The sequence below is a fragment of the Phytophthora infestans genome, genomic scaffold (assembly GCF_000142945.1).
Source record: "Phytophthora infestans T30-4 supercont1.60 genomic scaffold, whole genome shotgun sequence".
Classification (NCBI taxonomy): Eukaryota; Oomycota; class Peronosporomycetes; order Peronosporales; family Peronosporaceae; genus Phytophthora; species Phytophthora infestans.
This window is the reverse complement of record NW_003303699.1, coordinates 365525-384522: the sequence shown is the minus strand read 5'-3', so window position 1 is coordinate 384522 and position 18998 is coordinate 365525. Positions and strand designations below refer to the sequence as shown.

Below are 18998 nucleotides of genomic sequence, written 5' to 3'. Positions count from 1 at the left end.
ATTTGTGGTGCGAAATTTCACACTTTTTTTTGGAGCGACAGCATCCGCTCGCTCGCTTGTGACAAAAGAGTAAAAAAGGCGGAAGTAGTGAGTGTCCTGAAGCTATCGAAGCAGTCGGCGATGCACATTAGGGATAAAGTTAGAAGACAGGACCAACACAACGATATGGACTGCTGCTGTGTGTCACTTCTGCTGTCTTGCTTTGTCCCTCTACGCCTCCTCCTCTTCCTCGTCCTCGAATAGGAAGTCGAGATTGACCAGATACCGCAACTTCACTTGTTCCTGGCGGTACACGATAAACTCGTTGTAGAGCAACGAGCCACTGCCGTCCGATGGCATTAACTCACCGATGGGAACAACCACATCGTCCTCCCTGCCACAAGCCCACACGTGTTAAGTTCGTTCTTGCAATGTTACTGAAGCACTCTCAAGAACTCACATGGTCTCGTAGTCTTCTTCGAGGGCAGACATGCGGCCAACTCCGTGTGTACTATCACATCCCTTGGTTTTCTTCAAGGTTGTATACGTCAGATCGTCCGCTTCTTGAGCCTTGTAGGGGGCACCCAAAGCCACCTCAGCTAAAAACAACACACCCTGCAACAAACAATCAAGAAGAACAGAGCGTCAAGTATCAGCAGATACACACGCTAAACAGGCAAAGTGTCACCTTCGGATTCTGCGGCGTTGTCCAGCAGTAATTTGCAGATTTAGATACCGAGTCAGCAAAGTAAATCTGAAGAGCAGTATACGAATCATCAGTATCGCCACCAGTAAGCAATTCAACGTACTGAAGTAATCTCCACGCACTCCTTTGCCGAACATGTATCCGTTGTTTGGTGCCTCGGGTGGGGCTACGCGAAGGCCCTTAGACAAGATACCGATGACGTTCGAGAGGCGAGACCCGTGCCACAACAACTGCAAATTACCGAGCATAAGTCAGTTCACAAAGATAATGGCATTATTATTTGCCATAGGGAAACAAAAGACGAACCTTGTGGTTGTTCACGGACTGAAAAACGTCCTTGAACTTTTCTTCATTCGGACGCGCAATCTTGAGAACAGATTTTATCCGCAGTTTATACTGCACGTGGGTCGGAGCGTGCGTGGTCTCCACGTATCTGTTGCAGCAGAGCACCCATGTCAGTACTTTAAGCCAGCACCACCGACTTCTTCCGCTACGTACTTTTCGATGATCCTGAATTCCTCGGTAGCTTCAGGAAGTGGCTCCATCTTGACGTTAAGCATGTTGTACTGCGCGTCGAGCGAGTTCAGCTTAGCGCCGGCATTCTTCTTTGCATTCTTCTTCTTTTCAGCCTGCAACTTCTGCGAAATCTCGATATTCGCCAGCACCTCGAGCAAGTCACTCTTCAGCTTCACCTCGTCCAGCGAATCGATCGGGGGCGGTAAGTTTCGCCCGAAGTCGTGCGGAATCAGAGTGTAAAATTCGCTTGAAAGGGTCTTCAGACCAGCCTTTAAGCGGCGGATCTGCACGGCATTTGGCTTGGCCGCTCGTTTGACCCGAGTGGATCTTCGTGTTCCGGTCCGCTTTGCAGGAGGTGCCTCATGAGTATTTGCAGCAACCTTGTTGAGATCTTCAATTTCCTTGAGCACTTCAGAGAGCTGCTGGAGCAACGCGTAACCCCGCGAGATCTGTGTTTTTGAAAGTTTGCCTAGTGAGCTATCAAGTATTAGCACAATATCATCGGGAGTAACCAAAGGTCTGCCTGTCACCGACCTAACGGCAGCCTCTTCAAGTCAAGGTTCATATCTGCCACTTCCCGAGCGATGAGGTCAGCATCACAGATGAGCTGCAAGCGCAACAGTAAGCTTGTCGTTCGAGCACCAGTTTTTCGAGTGGAAACAGACCTTCAACACTTCTTGGACAGTCTCGTGTAGAGTCGACGCCACCTCTTCTTCTTCCTTCTCGACGTCGCTCATCTGTTCCTCCTCTTCTGCCACTTCGTCGTCCAGTTCTAACAAATACAAAGCAAAAGGTTTTAGATTCCTATGGAAAAGTCCTGTGCTACAATCACTCACCAACGAGCACGTATTTGCCCTCCACCTTCTCAAACGGCCCTGTCAATGGCCATGCATTACCGCTCTTGTCCAAGAACTTTTTCGTAAAAGACGCCTGCGCTTTCTCCAGCGACGTGTTGTAGCGCTCCAGAGCGCGCTATCATTGCATAATAGTTGTCATTGTATTATTACAACACAAGATATGATGTTCTTGCACGTGTGTCCACCTGCGGGTTTTTGGCTCCGACGCGTCCCCACTTGCGGAAGACCATGAAGTTATTGCCGACCTGGATCAGCTGCACCATGTAGAATTTGTTGTTTCTGCATGACAATGCTCAGTTGCTATGCATACAGTGCACACCCATCACCAGAACTCACCCATACGTCCCGAACGAGATGTTGGTGTAGTTGAGCATGAAGCTCCAGGTGACACCATTCGCGTCCTGATCACCACCGAGATGCACATTTTAAAATAGCAGCATTCAGATCCATGCAAATTGAAGTGTCCACCGAGATAAAGGCACCTGGTAGACCTCAGCTGAGCTGGGGCAGCCACTGAGCTGGTCAACACGTTTCGCAGCACTTTGAGGCATTTCAAAAGGGTTTCTCATGGCGCCAAAAAAATACCGGTATTATAATCGACGGCTTACTCTGTCCAGTTTTCTTAAAACAGTGAGGACAAGCGAAAGTTGTCCTTAGCCGGTTTTTCAATAAAATAAGTTTTTTTGTCGCTCCAAGCGATCGCTGGTGCGTCAGCCTTTGCTCTCATCAAGCCCTCTCCCTCTCTACCAGGCGCACGCGACGTTCTGGAAGTCCAGAGTCACCAGATAGCGCAGCTGGACCTGCTCGCGGCGATAGACGATGAACTCGTTGTACATCAAATACTGGCTACCGTCCACTGCCTTCAGCGTACCGGCGGGCACAACCACGCCGTCGGGCAGCGTCTCGAACTCATTTTCCGCCGGTGCCATGCGTCCAAGTCCGTGTGTGCTGTCGCATCCGCGTTGCTCTTTCACCGTCTTGTAGTCCAGAAACTCGCCGTTTGGAGTCTTGAACGGCGTGCCCAGTGCGACGTCTGCGAGCAGCAGCACTGCCTGTATAAAGGCATCAAGAAACAGGAGCCGATCAGTATCAACAAGACATTGAAATACGCCACCAGAGTACGCCGTCACCGTTGGGTTCCGAGATGTGGTGCAGCAGTAGTTCGCAGACTTCACCAAAGCATCGGCGAAGTATAGCTACAACGAGAAAAGGGTTAGACAAGTCACCGCAAAGAGTGGGCGCTTCAGCCCACGCTGCTTACCCCCTTGCCGAACTGATATCCGTTCTTGGGAGCTTCAGGCGGGGCAATACGCAGCCCCTGCGATAGAATGCCCACGAAATTCGACAGACGGGAGCCGTGCCACAGCAACTGCAATCACCAAAGTATCCATACCAATGAAAATGTCAGTATTTTCAAGAACGGGCGAGTGTGAATCTACCAAGTGAAAGAAGAAAACGCACCATGTGGTTGTCAAGAGATCCTAGCACGTCCTTGTGGGTGTCTTCGTCCGGACGCGCAATCTTGAGAATTGTGTTGATACTGAGCTTGCTACCGCCGTGGGTCTTCTGGATAAATCTACCGGCAGGAAAAAACGCATTGGCAAGCCAACCCCACGGTCATCAGTGGATAACTCACGTACCTCTCGATGATCTTGTACTCCTTGCCGCGCTTTTTCAGCGGCTCCATGTTCGTGTTGAGCATGTTGTAGTGCATGTCCAGAGGATGGATCGCAGGTCCGCTCCGTTTCTCGGCTTCTTGCTTCCGCAGCATCTGCGAGATCTCCAGATTCGACAGCACTTCGAGCAGCTCCAGCTTCAGTTTGAGATCTGCCATCGTATCGATAGCTGGCGGCAAAGAGCGACCGAAATCGTGCGGGATGAGCGAGTAAAACTCGCTGGAGAGCGACTTGATCGCTGCTTGGAGTGCCGACAGACTTTTGGTGGTAGCTGCAGTCGGTCCCTTCGCTTTCGCCTTGGCCTTTCGTCTACTTTTCGCGCCAGCTTTGGCTTTCGTGGCTGGAGCAGAAGCTGTTGCCAGCTGTTCCATCTCCTCCAATGCAGCTGAAAGGCGCTGTAGGATTTCGTAGCCCTGCGATATCTGCGCCTTCGACAGTTTACCGAGCGGAAAGCGCTTCAGGTCCACATTCAGGCTGGCCATTTCTCGCGTCACCACCTCTGGGTCGCAGATGAGCTGCCATCAACATCATTCATTAATGGTTGTCGTCCAGCTGGCACGAAAAGCACCATATCCACAACCTACCTGGACGATGCTTTGCACTTCTCGTGGCAGTTTGGACGCCACTGCGTGCTTTTCCTCCACCTTCGCCTCAACATCTGCAGATGATCCTTCGGGCTCTCCGTCGTCCAGCTCTAGCAAGGTCAAGCAAGCCACATCACCATGAGTGAAAACATGTCTTGGTAGGGCGTCGAAGTACGCACCGACGAGGAAGTATTTGCCTTTCTTGCGGACAAAAGGCTCCGTGAGCGGCCACTTGTTGCCGCTTTTCGACTGGAAGACCTTCTGGAAGGCCCACTCAGCCTCTTCGACGCTGCTGTAGAACTCAGTTTTTGACTGCGGTGTCTTGGCGCCCACGCGGCCCCATTTGCGGAAGACCACGAAGCGCCCGCGGTCTACGATGAGCTGCCCCATGTAGAACTTGTTGTTGCTTGAGAAAGTCACGCAGTGTCAAAACTACGACGGAATGAAGAGCAATGGAAGCCGGTCCCTGTCTCACCCGTAGGTGCCGTAGGAAATGTCCGTTAAGTTCAACATGAAGCTCCAGCGCATGCCATCCCCGTCCTGTCATAACGAAGACGTCAGTAACTAGATAGAAGCACTTGCAGGTGCCGCTGCATACGCGATAGAGCTCGGCATTGGCGCTGCAGCAGCTTTGCGGGTCGACGATCGTGGCAGTTGACGCCATTGGATGCGAATTGAAGAATGACGAGAAAGGTCTTTCTAAAAGACCCAAGACCACGTCAGTTCTCTTGAGCGCGATTAGAGAGAACCAACACTCACTTGATCAAGGGAAATATCGCCTTAGCAGCATTTTATCTTGTCTTTTGTAAGGTAAAAAGTGCTTGAATGCGCTTAAATGTCTGCTTCAAATGTGGACGAATCTTAGTATTGACCAAAAAAAGCCTGCTCTTGGCGTCTTCAGGGTACAGTACCAAGAGTAACAGGTACAGTAGGTGGATTTTAGGGTCTGCTAGCTTCACCGTCCAAGTAGGGGATCTCTTTTTGCGTAGTCACTCGAACCGCGTGTCGGTTGCCTGGTAAGTAGTCGAACGTCGCGAAGTGAGTCGTGATGTGATTATCCCAGACCGCAGCAGCATTTTTGGTCCAGCGGAATCGAACTTGGAACTCGTGGCCCTCCGTGATGTGCTTGTACAAAACTTTGAGCACCGCATCTGGAGTTGAACATGATACATGCAATCGTTAGTACGCAGGCGTAGCACCTTATGCGATCAACAAGCTTGTCGTACCTGACTCGCGAGAAGAGAGCTGCGGGATGCGTCTGGTGAACGCGGGGTTGACAAATAGAGCCTTACGACCAGTTACCGGGTGGGTGCGTACAACCGGGTGCTCGAACTCCACCGGAGCTCGACGAATCGTGTGTCCACGTCTCCCTGCTCGCTCGGCTTGGGCCTTGCTGCTGTGAATCGCCGTCAATCCCTCGATGAATGTCTTAAACGGCGGTGTGAGGCGCTCGTAAGCCTCGTATGCGGACGCCCACAACGTGCCACCTCCAAGTGGAGGGTTCGTTAGCACTTTGAAGCTTGTGTACGAAGGAGGTTGGCGCTCGTTGGAAACGTCGCTGTGCCACACGTTGTCTGGGTCGTACTGCTGGCGTTGAATGATCCGGTCACTGTCCCCCACCGAGTCCTCGACCACCAGCACTACAGGGTGCCCTTCCGGGTGACCGAGATTCTGGTGCACGTGCAGTGGGCCGTAGTACCGACCAAGATCGAGCTGCTGCTCAATATTAATCTCCTGGTCACGGAAAAAGATCACGCCGCGGTGTGACACCAGTAGAGCAAGCTCGTCGCGCTGCGCGTTCGTCAACTGATGCAGTTGAATGCCCGACAGTTCCGTGCCGATCCTCGGCGACAACTGCGTCACCGAGGCATCCTTGAGCAAATTCTTGAACGTCGGGTCGGCCATCAGTCCTCGGTCCTCGTACTGCAGCACTGGAATTGGGTCGTGCTTGGTGGTGGGGAAAACGCTGCGAAGTTCAGGGTGGTCGAACTCGAAATGCTCGACCTCATCATTGAGCGCGTTCTTGATGGGCTTATGCTTAGTAACAGACTCCGACTTCTCCGCGATGGAAGACGCAGTGGTGCTCGTACCCGCGCTTTGGGTGTCTTGTTGTTGAGGAGCCATTTTGCTGTTGCTACGGGGTGAATTGGAAAGTGAGCAAACCCATGCAGCACCAACATGGAGATTTCGTCAAGCTCCTAGGGCGATCGCGGACAAAGGTGCGCCATGTAGGGTTGCTGAAGTGGTGGTGGTGACATTGGCACTCATGGCGCTTTTCATTGGTTTTGCGTTGACACGTTTACGAAGAATCGCTGCAGCGTAGAGTGCCGATTCCATCTGGAGGAAACACGCCAAAACCTACATTGCAAAGCAGCAAATCACCGCTCGCAATAGATACACGTGCCACCTCAGCACGTGTTAAACTCTCGTACAGAACTGCCTCAGGCGCTTGACGTCGTATTCGGATATGCGGGAAACTTTCATCAGGAAAAGCATTGTCGCTGTCTAATTCTAACATGAACACCTCCGTCACTGACCAGGGTCAGTCTGGTTATTTATACATGTAACGCAAAAACAGATTAAGGAATCACCGTAGCTGCGGCAGAAGCTAAAGCTGTTGCATCATGGCGTGGGTGCACCGCACGACCCGTGACGATTGTCCCGGTGGTTTGCAATCGAAGGCTGGCACGTCGGCGAGTCTTGGTCCTGGTTACTACGAAACTTCGAAATCTCGTCACGTGCGACCGAATGCTGCAGGTTTTGGCTGCGGCGACAAGCTCGAGCGCGGTGCCAACTCTGGCTCCACTCAAGGCTTGAAGATGATAACTCCGGGACCTGGAGCTTATACCAGTAGCAACCAGACAAGTTGGGAATCGCCTACAAAGAGCAAGGCATCCGCCACGTCAATTTTTCAGTCCAAGTCTGAACGACTTGGTGATGTAAGACAGCGTCGAGGATTCTCCACGCCAGGACCAGGAGCATACACGAAGCAAGACCCGTTTGCACAGAAATCCAAAACGTAAGCCATGAACTGAAGTTTTTTTTCCCGCATTGCTCTTATCTTTCATGTTTTAGACACACAAGCCTCGGCAATCCTTTGGTGAGGACACCACCGTCCAACAACAAGATCCGGTGGACTCGACTTCCAACTGCTCCGTCCATTCCCACAGTTTCGCAGAGTTTTGGCTACGAGCAAGGTGCGCATGGCAAACTTGTTCGCCACGAGCCAGTCAAAGTTGGTCATTCTGGGTGTGGAAATGATACGCTGGGTCCTGGAGAGTACGAGCCTATGAGAGGATTGAAAAGTATTAACAAGACGCGGACAACCGACTTCTCGAAGGGTAAAGTGACGCGATTCATTGAGCACGAAGTTCGAGCAAAGGCTGAGATACCAGGTCCTGGAGAGTACAAGAACACCGGAGACGGCGCTGCACTCAAAGACCCCGCACGAATCAATGCTGTTTTCAAGTCCTCCCTTACTCGAGAGCAAGCAGCACCCAGCTCGACGACGAAAACTGTACCAGGACCTGGGGCGTACAACTCAGCTCAAATTCACGGATTCGCGAAAGAAACGAAGCCCGAGCATCTTCAATTCTTTGGAAGTACATCGACTCGGTTCGAGACTTCGCAACGGTAAGATTTTTGCTTTTTTTCCAGAAGCTCTATGAAGCTGCTGACTGTTTGTATGAAGCGATGGACTTGCTCCAGGCCCCGGAGCTTACTATAACCCCCCTTCAGGAACCACACAACAGCCACGGTCAATATCTGGCAGGAAAAAGGCACCGTTTAGCTCGAAGAAAGAGCGCTTCGAAGTCCCAAAAGAGAGGGACCAGAGTTTGGCTGCACCAGGATCTTATGAAATTCAGTCAGCTGTGTCGGAAGTATTGAGCAAAGTGGTGAGATCGTCGTGCTTTGATAATAATTTTTTTGACGGTACTGAGACTTGCGTCCCTTCCAGACAAGCCGCGTGACAAACTTCGGCAGCACTACAAAGCGTTTCGACACCATTTCCTCTGGGACCAATCGTGAGACGCTCGAGTCTCAGCTAGAGCGTGATATGAAGGAGCAAAAATTAGAGCGGCAAATGCAAGGACAAAATAACAAGAAGCAACAACAACCCAAGGCTTCATCCATGTTTGCTTCATCTACAAGTCGCCCACATCAAAGCCAAAAAGCCACTGGCCCATCGCCAGGCGACTATGAGGTTTGCACTTACGAGGAGCTGGCATTTCGCAGCTGTGCTAAGGCCGTTTGACTTGTTTGGCTCTTGTAGACTCTACGATCTTGGAATGCCGCAGGAGCGCAGGGTGCTTTCAAATCGGGCATCGACCGAATGAAGGACAAACCCAACCCGAACTCGTTTGTCCCTGTACGTGTTAGAATCAAGAATTTTTACTGTAGCATTGAGCTCACTTTGAAACCTGCAACCGAAACAGGGGCCTGGATCGTACTCCATGGAGCGTTTAGTGCAGAAACCGCAGCACAAGGCTCGACCGAACGTGTTTTACGCAGCGGTGCGCTATCATTTATTTATCATGTCTGAATGTCGTCTCACTCGTGAATGTGCTTCCCCCCATTCAGGAACCTCGTTTCAAGGAGAAGCGTCCAAAGGTGCCAGTATTGGTATGTCCTCATCACATGGACCACTGTCACTCCAAATGAACTAACAATTGCCTTCAACGTTAGGGCCCTGGTCAGTACAATACAGACACAGTCGAATCGGACTGGAATCGCCCCACCCACAACATCTCGATCGCGACTGAGATGGAGTTGGCGATGATGCAATAAATGTACCCATATCTTCGTAAAATATTTTTTATTTTTCGAAACGGATTTAGCATCTCATTTAAGTTCGATTTTCTATCCAGCTCAGACGCCGAAGAACTCATGGGGGACACTGGACGCGGGCAATCGGCCACTTCAGGGAGCGAGGAGCGACCTGTCGCCGTCCCCACGCCGTCAAAACGCACACCAGTCGATTCAGTAATATCTGGTGCTTCTAACACGCCGTCCATCGCCTCCAACAGCGCTGCACAAGTCTCAGAATCGGCCTCTAGCCTCGAGGATGCCCTCGCCGCCGATTCTTCGGCTTCTCAGCGGCCCCCGCGGCCAGAAAAACCACGCCAACCGTTATATACGCCGCCAAGCAGCTCATCCGACCGCAAGCGCCGCAAAAACGGCGCGTATCGAAGCTCTAGCGGCGGTGACACACCAGTCCAGACGCCGCCCGATGTCCCAGCGATACCCTCGGCGCCACTGGAGCCTGAGCGACCGTTGCTGTCGGACTCGCAGTGGGAGAAAGATATTGCAGGCTTTGGCACGGTGCTTAACGACGTGCTGCATTGCGTGACGAACCGCCAACTGGTGACCAAGACGGCCGAATACATGGCCACGTTCCCGCAACACGCGCTGCGCTTCCAGATCAAGATGAAGCAGGTACCGATAGCCTCTAAAACCACGCCATATTATCTTAAAAAGCCGCTGCCGCCACTAAACCACACACAAAAGCCACACTGGAACGAAGCCTGGCACTCATTGTATGTTAGTTATTGTATACTTGTTCTGCTATTTCTTGCTGATGGCTGGCTGGTGTCTGACTATGCTGTGTGTACTGGTGGCGGCGTGCCTAATAGAATAGACCTCTATAGCTTTGCACTTGGTCTTGTTGGTTCACAAAACACAAACTAACGTCATTTGTCTTGCTTGTGCCTGTCTGTAGCGAGCTTATGCTGAAGGCGCGAGAGGATTCCAGGCCAAACTCATGCTGTTCTACGTTTTGCACGAGTTCCTGAAGACCTTTGAAGGCGAGCGACTGCAGCAGATACAACGAGAATGGTTCCAGACCATCGACGAGGTGCTCAACGCCTGTGCAAGGGAGATCCGCTACGGCGACAAGCGCAACGCCGAGGAGAACCGTAAAAGGGTGTTCAAGGTGAAGTGACTGTTTTGTATTGATTGCCCTGTGGATTATGAAGGACTGATGCCTGTGCTCTTCTTGTGGTTACTGAACAGACTCTGGCCCGGTGGGAAGAACTGAAGCTTTATCCAAGGAAGATCAAGGCCTGGAAGGGTCTCGTGATGGGAGAGTGCAAGCCTCGAAGGGCTCCCGTGCCGCTGCCTCGCAGCGAATCGGAACGACAGGCCGAGGCTCCTGACCAGCTTCAGTCGTTCGAACTGCCGCCTCCAAGTACTCCACAGCTGCAACTCGATCGGTCCAACTGCCCGCTGGTCTTCGAGCGCCACAACTTCGACAGCAAACCGGAGGAGAAGCAGCACTGGCGCTACACCGCGATTGCCTTTATCGACATCCTGTCGCAGTGTCTTGGACTGAGCAGCGACATTGCGCTCACTGCCTGCATCTTCTTCCATCGCGTCTTCGATCGCGGCATCTACGCTCGAGAGCGCTACAAATTCGCCGCAGCTTGTCTTTTCCTCTCGGCCAAGGCGTCCAGCAAGCGGATGAAGTTGCTGCGTATGGTGCGAGTCATGTACGACATCTTGGAGACGCCGCTGTTTGCTGGCGACGAGGAGCTGCTGGAGATCGAGCGGGTGCAGCTGCTCTACTACGAGATGGAAGTGCTCCAGGGAATTAACTTTGAGCTGACAACGGAGATGCCCTTCTACTATCTCCGTCGAGTGCTCGAGAAGATGCCGGAGAAATGTACGTGTCTGCTGCATCTCGTCTTGCTAGCAACACGACTAACGGTATTCAACTGCCATCGGTGTGTCTCTGCAGTCCGAGACTCCATTAAAGAAGATGCGCAGACAGCTCTCGAGGAATTGTACGTGAGATTAAGAGAAGAAGCGAGTCTGACGATGACTAACGGTGTTGCGCTTGAGTGTCTGTAGATTTTTCCTGCCAGTTTGTGTGGATATTTCTCCGCAGCTGCTTGGTGAGGCAGCGGCGTACATCGCGACGTGGAACAAAGGCAAAGACTTCAAGTTTAAGTGGTGCAGTCCGAGCGTAGAAGGACGCACTTTCAACGAGCGGACAGCAAGTACGTTCCCTCGTGTTGCACCCACGGCACCTTCTCGGTTCTTATTGCGTTTTTTTTTCTTCTTTCTGCTAGGGGATGCACTGCGAAGCTACCGAGTACTTCTGAGATGGAAAAAGAGTCAACAGGCAGAATTTGATGCGCTGGTCAAGTCAGCAAGTGACTTAGAAGGCGACGAGGCTGCGAAATTGAAGCTGGCATTCAACCCCCAACTGGGAGGTCTACGACTGGATCCCTCGAGTATCCTGAACGAGGCGGAATTTACCAAAAAGACGGAGGAGGACTCGAAAGAATGGGCGAAAAGTGGCAAGAAGAATGGCAGTGACAGTCGGTCGAGACGCGGAATCAATTCAAGATCGTACAGAGATGGCAACGAGCCACGTATCAAGGTGGAAACAACGCAAGTTGGCGGCCGTGCTGAAGACTATCGATACAGTCGCGACTACGAACGGCGCAGTCGGAGTCGCAGTCGCAGTGGTAGCGACTCTCGCTATGGAAGGGGGAGAGAAGCGACGGTCAAGTATGAGCGAGACGAGAGCCGACCGCGTAGTGGAGATCGTCGCGATCGATACGACTACGAGGACTACGGGTCGAGTGATCGGTATCGGGAACGCAGACGGGGAGACGACAAGTACGGCTCCTCTCGAGACAGATCTTCCAACTACGACAAAGAAGAACGGAGCTACGAGCGTCACAGCGCTCGAGACGTCGACTACTACCGCGATCCGTCCTACTTCGACCGTCGGGAGCGTAAATCCGATCGCAGCGGCCATCGTGAACGCGCCAGTCGCAGCAACAGCCGAAGCACAAGTCGATCTCGAAGTCCCCGGGAGTCCTCAAGGAGCAGGAAGCGTAAACGAAACTACAGCAGCCGTGGTCGCTCGGACAGTCGGAGCCGCAGCTCGAGTCGAAGCCGCAGCCGAGACCGCAGCCACTACTACCGAGCAGAGGATCCGTCTCCGTCGTCTTCTAGGAGTGGGAGAACGAACAAGAAGAACAAATACGGCACCGCTCGCTCCAGTTACCGGGACTCGGAGCGACCTCGCATCAAGCAAGAGCGAAGCGCAGCGTAGTGTTGTTGCATTGCAGCGACGTGAGGGTGAGCTGACTTGCATTATATTTTGCGTGAGGATTTAGTTTCGTTGAGTAGTTTCTTTTTAATTGATTGGCTGATGTACTAACTGAAAGGTGCTTCGTGCTGCAGCGTCGCTGTCTCTTCAACAGCGACCAGTACAGTACCCCCATACTAAGACTGAGAAATAACAACATGCTGGAGCGGAAAATGATCCTGCAGCGACGACAAGGTGTGACGAGAGCTCGTGATAGCAGCTGGTAGGCAGAGTGCCGGCTATATATTTTGCATGGATAAGAGGGAGGCGAACTTGCTTCTCGTTAGTGCACTGCATTTAACATTCTTGCGCTTCAGTCGGCTTACTCTCGGTCTGTACTTGTGCCTGTTTTTTATTTATTCTGTAGACGCTGCATGGAGTGTGAGAACGAAAATGTCAATTACAAGAAAGAAATACTTCAAGGATGCAGAAGAGTACAAGTACGATGAAGAGTGTGAAAAAGTGGACAACAAGATAATGTGGTAAAACGAGTTGAATGGAGACTGACTCGAGGTCATAAAGACCCTGAGCACATCGAAACACGGTGCGCTAATACTACATCGCACCTTCGCTGGTTAATATGCATGGACAAGCTCACGTGCTGGTCGTCGGACTGCAGCCTACTTGTAGTACGAACCCGAGAGTGAGCTCCAGCCCGACGTCTGTTTGCCGACAGCGCAGGCGATACGAGGCGTGACCTTGCTGCACACAGCGTGGAGAATAATGTTCCACTCGGGCGTATTCTCCTCCGGCAGCGGGTAGTTGAGGTCGAAGTACTCGCCGCTCTCTTTCTTGCTGTCGTCCAGCTTGAAGTATCCAAACTTGCCAGACAGATCGCCCTTCTCGCAGACAGGAGGGTCTTGGGCGTATTCCTCCGGATTGCAGCTGTACTCCGGTGTCTTGAGCAGACATTCTTCAGTACCGACGAACTCGGAGTTGGGACCGCATGCCTTGAGCGGGTCGTAGTGGTTTCCCGTGATAGCCAGTCCGCACTGCTCGAAAGACTCGGAGTCGTAGTCGTGGGGCCACTTGACGTGGATGTGCCACTTGTACTCGGTCACTTCCTCGGTGCAGTTACCGTCGAACGCCATGATCTCGCTCTGATCCACGTCGCTGAAGTCGAGATCGGTCGTGATCACGGCGAAGGTGGAGAACGGACCGCCGTATTGTACGTTGATGGTACCGCTTACGCCCGCCGAATACTCCGGGTCGAACGTGTACGTGTAGGCCGGCAACGCGCTGTAGTCGAAGCTGCCATCGTCAATGTAGCTGGAACCTTCGTCGCCGTCGGTGATGTAGTCATCGGTAGTGTAGTCGTCGGCAGTCGCAAGGGTCGCCACAGCGAAGACAGCGAGGATCTTGGAGCTCAGCATTTCGATTGAGGTCGTCGCTATAAAGTGCTGCTGCTTGTTGCGAAGCAAATTGAAGAATGACGAAGGCGAATTGCGGCGAAAATCAGCCGCATGCAAAAATCGTATCTTTTTCGAGTTAAACAGGATTTTCGGTCGTCATCTTATTGAATCGAGGAGCTACAAAGTGACTGTGAACCCAATTTGAACCTATTTGACATCATGTATCATGACTCATGATTACTTTACTTGAAGGTGGATTTCCGATCCACCACCACCGACGAGCTGAACGAGATCGAGCCAAGGAAAGCTTGCGCTTGCTGGGTCTTGCCGACGACGCTGTCACGAAACAACGGGATCGTCTTGAACGAATCCTTCACTGTAGTTAATAGTTGACGTGGACGTATGTCCAGGACCTTGTCGAGGTACAGGTTTTAGTTTGATACAGCCTCGCTTGTGGTTGTGTATCGCTGTACAGTAGTTCACCACCAACCTCCTCGAGTCGAGGCTCGACGTCTCCATTGCCAGTCTAGTAGACAATGGTGTATACTCTTCTGAGTATCTGCGAGCGGTGTGCTTGCCGTCCACCTTCGAGTGTAGCCTCGACGTTGTCCGAATCTTAAGCAGACGCACTATGGTAGCCGTCTGCACAAGTACAGCACTTTCAGCTCCACGACAAAAGAAGTAAACACACAGACCACAATCGTACTTTCGAGCCCATAGTCGTCACAGCAAATAAATGCCAGTACACATCGGCAGCAACTTCAACGCAAAGGAAGGATTGCTCCGTATTGCAATTCCAGGATATCCTGCCTTCACGCTTGGGTCGTGCTTGACAATCTCTAGACCCATCGACAACCCCGACGACAGGCACAACGTCCTGCTAGGACTTTAGGTCAGCACTAGACACGCGTCCTCGTCACGATTGCCAGTTGATGAGCGTAAATTTCGTCCTCAGGGTCGGCCTTGAAGTCGTAATATCGCTGCTACAGCTGGTGTTTGATCTCGCCACTTCTTGCTACAATTTAAACCATTTTCATCAGTCGCGGTCAAGTTGAAGTTGCCTTTTTAGCCCTCACCTGGTGATCATCCCACTTTTTCAGCAACTTTTGCTGCTGTTCCATGCGTATTTGCTTCTTCAGCTGCCACCGTTCCAGACCGACTTTTGGTCCGACCAATTTTTGACCAATGCTGCTGTGGATTAAGCTCACGGCAACGGCGCCCAGTGACGGGTTCTGCAACTTGAGCTGCGTGAGTTTAAGCTCCATGTCGCACACCTACTGCCTGAAAAACTGCAGCGCCATACGCGCTTCTTGCCACGAGGTTTCGCCTTATCGAAAATAGTCCGGGCTCTTTTAAAATGACACTACTAGGACTATTTACAATTTGGGTTGGAGCTCAATGTGCTTGACCCTCTCATTGGTCAAAACCCGTATGAACATTTCCCGCGTCTTTTCCGCGCCATAATTCAAGACATCTGCTCATTGAAGTCGTCGGTGTGTGTCCGTGCGACCTTTTCGAGACCTATCGCCCTGTGAACACCACTAGAGGCCATGGGCGTGTCCAGCCCCAAGCGCGCCGAACAGGGCGACGTCGCGGCTTCAGAAGCCTCCACAGACAGATCACAGCATGCTACGGAGATCGCAGAGACGCAACCAGAGCCAGAGCCGGAGCTGGAGATGAAGCGGCAGCAGGTGCAGACTCCAGAAGAAGAGATGAGCGTCATCTCCACCGACGTATCGCCGCACGACAGCGATTTTGACTTTTTACAGCTCAACTCAGACGCAGAATTCTCGCTTCTCACGCCGTCGCCGCATCGCCGCAGCTTTGCAGGTTCCTCTCTGGGTGTGGAGATGGTAGCAGGACCTCTAGCGTCCCCAGCTCTGTCGTCTCGATCCAGTGCTGCGTGTTCACCTTCGAGATTCTTCAAATCGCCTCTCGTGACGAGAACCAGGTCCACAGGAAAGGAGAAGCGAGCTGCCAAGACGCCGCAACGACGCTCTATTGTGCCTATCAGAGTCGCGCCTCCTAAGAGATTGCTAGAGACTATTGATTCACTCAGTGAACAGGAAAACAAAGGGTCTATAATAGATAAAGTGCAGCTAAAAGCGCCCGTGAGGAAGACTTCGACTTCAGCGACGCCTCCACGGACTCCATCGCCGTCATCCAGACAGATGCTGCTATCTCGACGACTAAAAGATGTGTTTGACCGCACCGACGATGACGAGGAGCGTGGAACTGTTCGAGGAGCAATGAAATCTCCAGCTACCGGCAGACAAGTGGACACTTCAGCCTCGCTTCTAGACGCTGACGATATCCAGTGCGCACCCAGTGGTCTATCGACGAGTCCAAGCGAGCACGACTCCTTCTTCTCCTTCGCCAACTCCCTGTCCCCACTCATGCCAGCAGAGGAGTTCGAGAACAGTTTCATGTCCGTGAGACTGTCGCCACTTGTGTCGCTCTCGTCCTACGAACTGCCGAAATTGTACGTCAATTTCCTCCCTATGGACATGATCTGTCGTGCCACACGCTCTAATCAGTGTTGCACTCTCTTGCTGTTGTTCAAACAGACTCCCACCATTTCCAGAAGACGAACATGGCAACAAAGAGACAAGCCCGTCCACAGACGTTCATAGTGGCATCCCGTTGATCCTCAAGACACCGAAGAACCGATGGAAGAATCCTCGAGGCCTCTCGTCAGCCGGATCATTAGCTGGCGGTGGTATTTCGGCTCCTGGTTCTGCCAATGGATTAGTCTCTCCCAACCTCTTTAGAGAGTCTTTTCCAAACATCCAGGCGTCGACAAGCGCAACGCCAGGCAGAGACGAACGGTCAAAGCTTGGAGGTCACAGCGTAATGAAGATGAAGCTCCACACGTCGTTCGGAGACTCTCCGTCACCACCGGACTCGCACCACACTCGCGAGATCCAGGCCATCAATAAGAGCTTGTAAGTCTGTCACATTGGAAGATCCGGTGCTGAAAGTACGAGTTAACTTTGTGTGTCTGGCTCGTAGGAAGCGAAAGAAGTACATTCGTCGTCGCAAAGCAGAAGAGAAGCGTCAGCAGCCTTCGTCTTCCGGTAATGTCCAACGCAAATTGCTGCAAACCCCGGTCAAGATAGCTGCATCACCGCGTCCTGCGCGGTCGCCGTTGCATCCTTGGAACGGCCAAACACCGGATGCTCATCATTTCAAGACTCCAACACCTCGAAAGCTCGCTCCAAGTCGTTTAAACAGAGCTGGCACTTTGATGGAAACGCCCCAATCTCCACCACTAGCGCGCAGATTGATCCCAGCGTCAGAGCCAACGCCAGCAGCATCCACCACACCTGTGAACAAGAAGAAGAAGCGAAAAGCGTCTCACTGCGTCTCGATGCCGTCGTCGATCGCCAACCTGTCAGGACTGAAGATGCGGAAGTCTTCCTTGGGAGTTCGACAGGCGGTTGCTCTAGCGATCACACCAGCCAAGCAAATCAAGCGAGAAGCAGAAGCAGCAGCAGCAGCTCTGGGCCCGTTCACTATGCTGACACCGCAGCTAGACCCCGGGAGCGTCCTGACTTCGCTCGACAGCAGTATACTGAAGACGCCAACGCTTATAGGACCTTCAACTTCACTGACGATGTCGTTGCAGTCAGCGTCCAAAGCTCCTCTCGCTCCTGCAGTCGTGATGATCCCAGCTCCCAAGAAAGCCCCGTGCAACTGCAAGAAGTCCAAGTGTCTTAAACTCTACTGCGAATGCTTCGCTAGCGGTGGATACTGTGACGAAAGCTGCAACTGTCTCGACTGCGCCAACACGACGGCGGCAGAGGACGTTCGACAGCAAGCCATCGCGTCGCGACTGGAGAAGAACCCGAACGCCTTCAAGCCCAAGATCGGAGCCACTTCTACAATGGTTACTGTGACTTCAGGAGGAGCTCGGAGGTTATCAGCAGACAGGCGAGCTTCAACAGGGACCTTTCTGTCACCTCCAGGTCAGCTGAGTCTTCAGCAACGGCAGCTCTTAAGTGCTGGAATGGCGACCACGAAGATGCACAAGCACGGGTGCCATTGCAAGAAGTCAGCGTGTCAAAAGAAATACTGCGAGTGCTTTCAAGCGGGCGTGTCTTGCGGAGAGAATTGCCGCTGTATTGTAAGTGAAACCAGCCTTTACTGTGTTACTCGAGGCATGTTGCTGACCTTAAATTCGACAGGACTGCAAGAACCAGACACCGTGTGTGGCTCACGCGAATGGTGGGGTAACGACGGGCTCAGGTGTGATCGGTACGCCATCTAGCGAGATCGACGAGACGTTTGTATCGCCTGTACTTCAGGGTGCCCACAGGCGAATGCGCATTGATCGTGAGACTTGGAAGAAGGACTTTTCTTCACCGTTTGAGGCTTCTCCAGGACGCGAGCGGGAGCGCACAGAGCTACTACAGTCGAGGCTTTTGGCATCACGAGGTGGTAGTGGAACTCCACCGAGTGTCCGCGTGAGGGCGATGCCATTCACTTCACCACCAACGCCTCAACTAACCTATCGAACTATAGTCAAGCGCTCGCGTAAGATGTCACCAATCAGAGGAGACGGCGAACAACAGCGATCTGGCAGCGCAGGAGCTGCGCACAGTTTACTGTTGTTGAAGAAGCGAGAGTTGCAGCAGTACTCTTTTGACAAGAGTAGCAGCAGCTTTGGGAAGGCTGCGTTGTCAGCTGTGGTTCGATGCACGAGTGGAGCCGAACGAGTCTTCGTGTTGCCGCTGTTTGGAGCAGCTCTTCCTCCGCTAGAAAGCGGCGTTAGTGCCAAGATCTTCCGCTTTCTCACGAACGCCGACCTGCACAACGCGAGTTTGGTGAGTCACCTCTGGAACCAGGTTGCTCTGGGCGAGACTGTCTGGGACCACGCCAACTTCATCCCGACAGCTGATAGTGCACCGCTGTCACGCCAAAAGGAAACACTTGAGACGTCAGTGACGAAACTGGAATCGTGCGCTGTCAGCTTCGAGAACAGGCAAATGGCGACCATTATTAGAAAGCATGAGCCAAACCTTGCCGTGCTGTCGACTCTAAGGTAAGTACAGGATAGGAAGTAGTGAAGGTAATTGAGCTTAGTAGTAGGATAGGAACACAGATGTTGTAGTAGCCGCGCTGCTGAAGTTCACAGCAGACCAGCAAGAATCGAGCCACACGAAATATGTTGAAGACGACTACAGTAGTATTGTGCATTTGGCGTGCTTACGGAAGTCTCACG

At 52.3% G+C, this 18998-nt stretch overlaps 5 protein-coding genes across 5 annotated transcripts; 3 read left to right on the top strand and 2 right to left on the bottom strand.

Annotated features, from left to right (window-relative positions):
- Nucleotides 1–210: 210 nt before the first annotated feature.
- PITG_17599 (poly [ADP-ribose] polymerase, putative) lies at nt 211–6442 on the bottom strand (the record flags this gene model as incomplete). The annotated part of the gene is made up of 19 exons (XM_002896432.1): nt 211–373; nt 440–578; nt 789–915; nt 992–1118; nt 1184–1650; nt 1867–1973; nt 2038–2173; nt 2244–2337; nt 2395–2459; nt 2841–3110; nt 3320–3427; nt 3520–3634; nt 3699–4249; nt 4319–4428; nt 4498–4724; nt 4794–4858; nt 4917–5017; nt 5278–5469; nt 5545–6442. The coding sequence occupies 19 exons, from the start codon at nt 6440–6442 to the stop codon at nt 211–213; spliced, it is 4062 nt and encodes a 1353-aa protein (XP_002896478.1).
- Nucleotides 6443–6942: 500 nt separating this feature from the next.
- PITG_17598 (uncharacterized protein) lies at nt 6943–9106 on the top strand (the record flags this gene model as incomplete). Its single annotated transcript, XM_002896431.1, has 8 exons — nt 6943–7337; nt 7394–7951; nt 8010–8214; nt 8277–8522; nt 8592–8687; nt 8755–8832; nt 8900–8941; nt 9005–9106. 8 exons carry the CDS (start codon nt 6943–6945, stop codon nt 9104–9106), a joined length of 1722 nt encoding a protein of 573 aa, XP_002896477.1.
- A 76-nt stretch (nt 9107–9182) lies between these two features.
- On the top strand, nt 9183–12386 carry PITG_17597 (uncharacterized protein; the record flags this gene model as incomplete). Its single annotated transcript, XM_002896430.1, has 6 exons — nt 9183–9754; nt 10038–10250; nt 10331–10979; nt 11055–11100; nt 11168–11316; nt 11389–12386. 5 exons carry the CDS (start codon nt 10080–10082, stop codon nt 12384–12386), a joined length of 2013 nt encoding a protein of 670 aa, XP_002896476.1.
- A 511-nt stretch (nt 12387–12897) lies between these two features.
- PITG_17596 (uncharacterized protein) lies at nt 12898–15039 on the bottom strand (the record flags this gene model as incomplete). Its single annotated transcript, XM_002896429.1, has 3 exons — nt 12898–13812; nt 14248–14416; nt 14851–15039. 3 exons carry the CDS (start codon nt 15037–15039, stop codon nt 13043–13045), a joined length of 1128 nt encoding a protein of 375 aa, XP_002896475.1.
- Nucleotides 15040–15624: 585 nt separating this feature from the next.
- On the top strand, nt 15625–18822 carry PITG_17595 (uncharacterized protein; the record flags this gene model as incomplete). Its single annotated transcript, XM_002896428.1, has 5 exons — nt 15625–16256; nt 16342–16719; nt 16787–17900; nt 17962–18717; nt 18784–18822. 5 exons carry the CDS (start codon nt 15625–15627, stop codon nt 18820–18822), a joined length of 2919 nt encoding a protein of 972 aa, XP_002896474.1.
- Between the last annotated feature and the right edge of the window lie 176 nt (nt 18823–18998).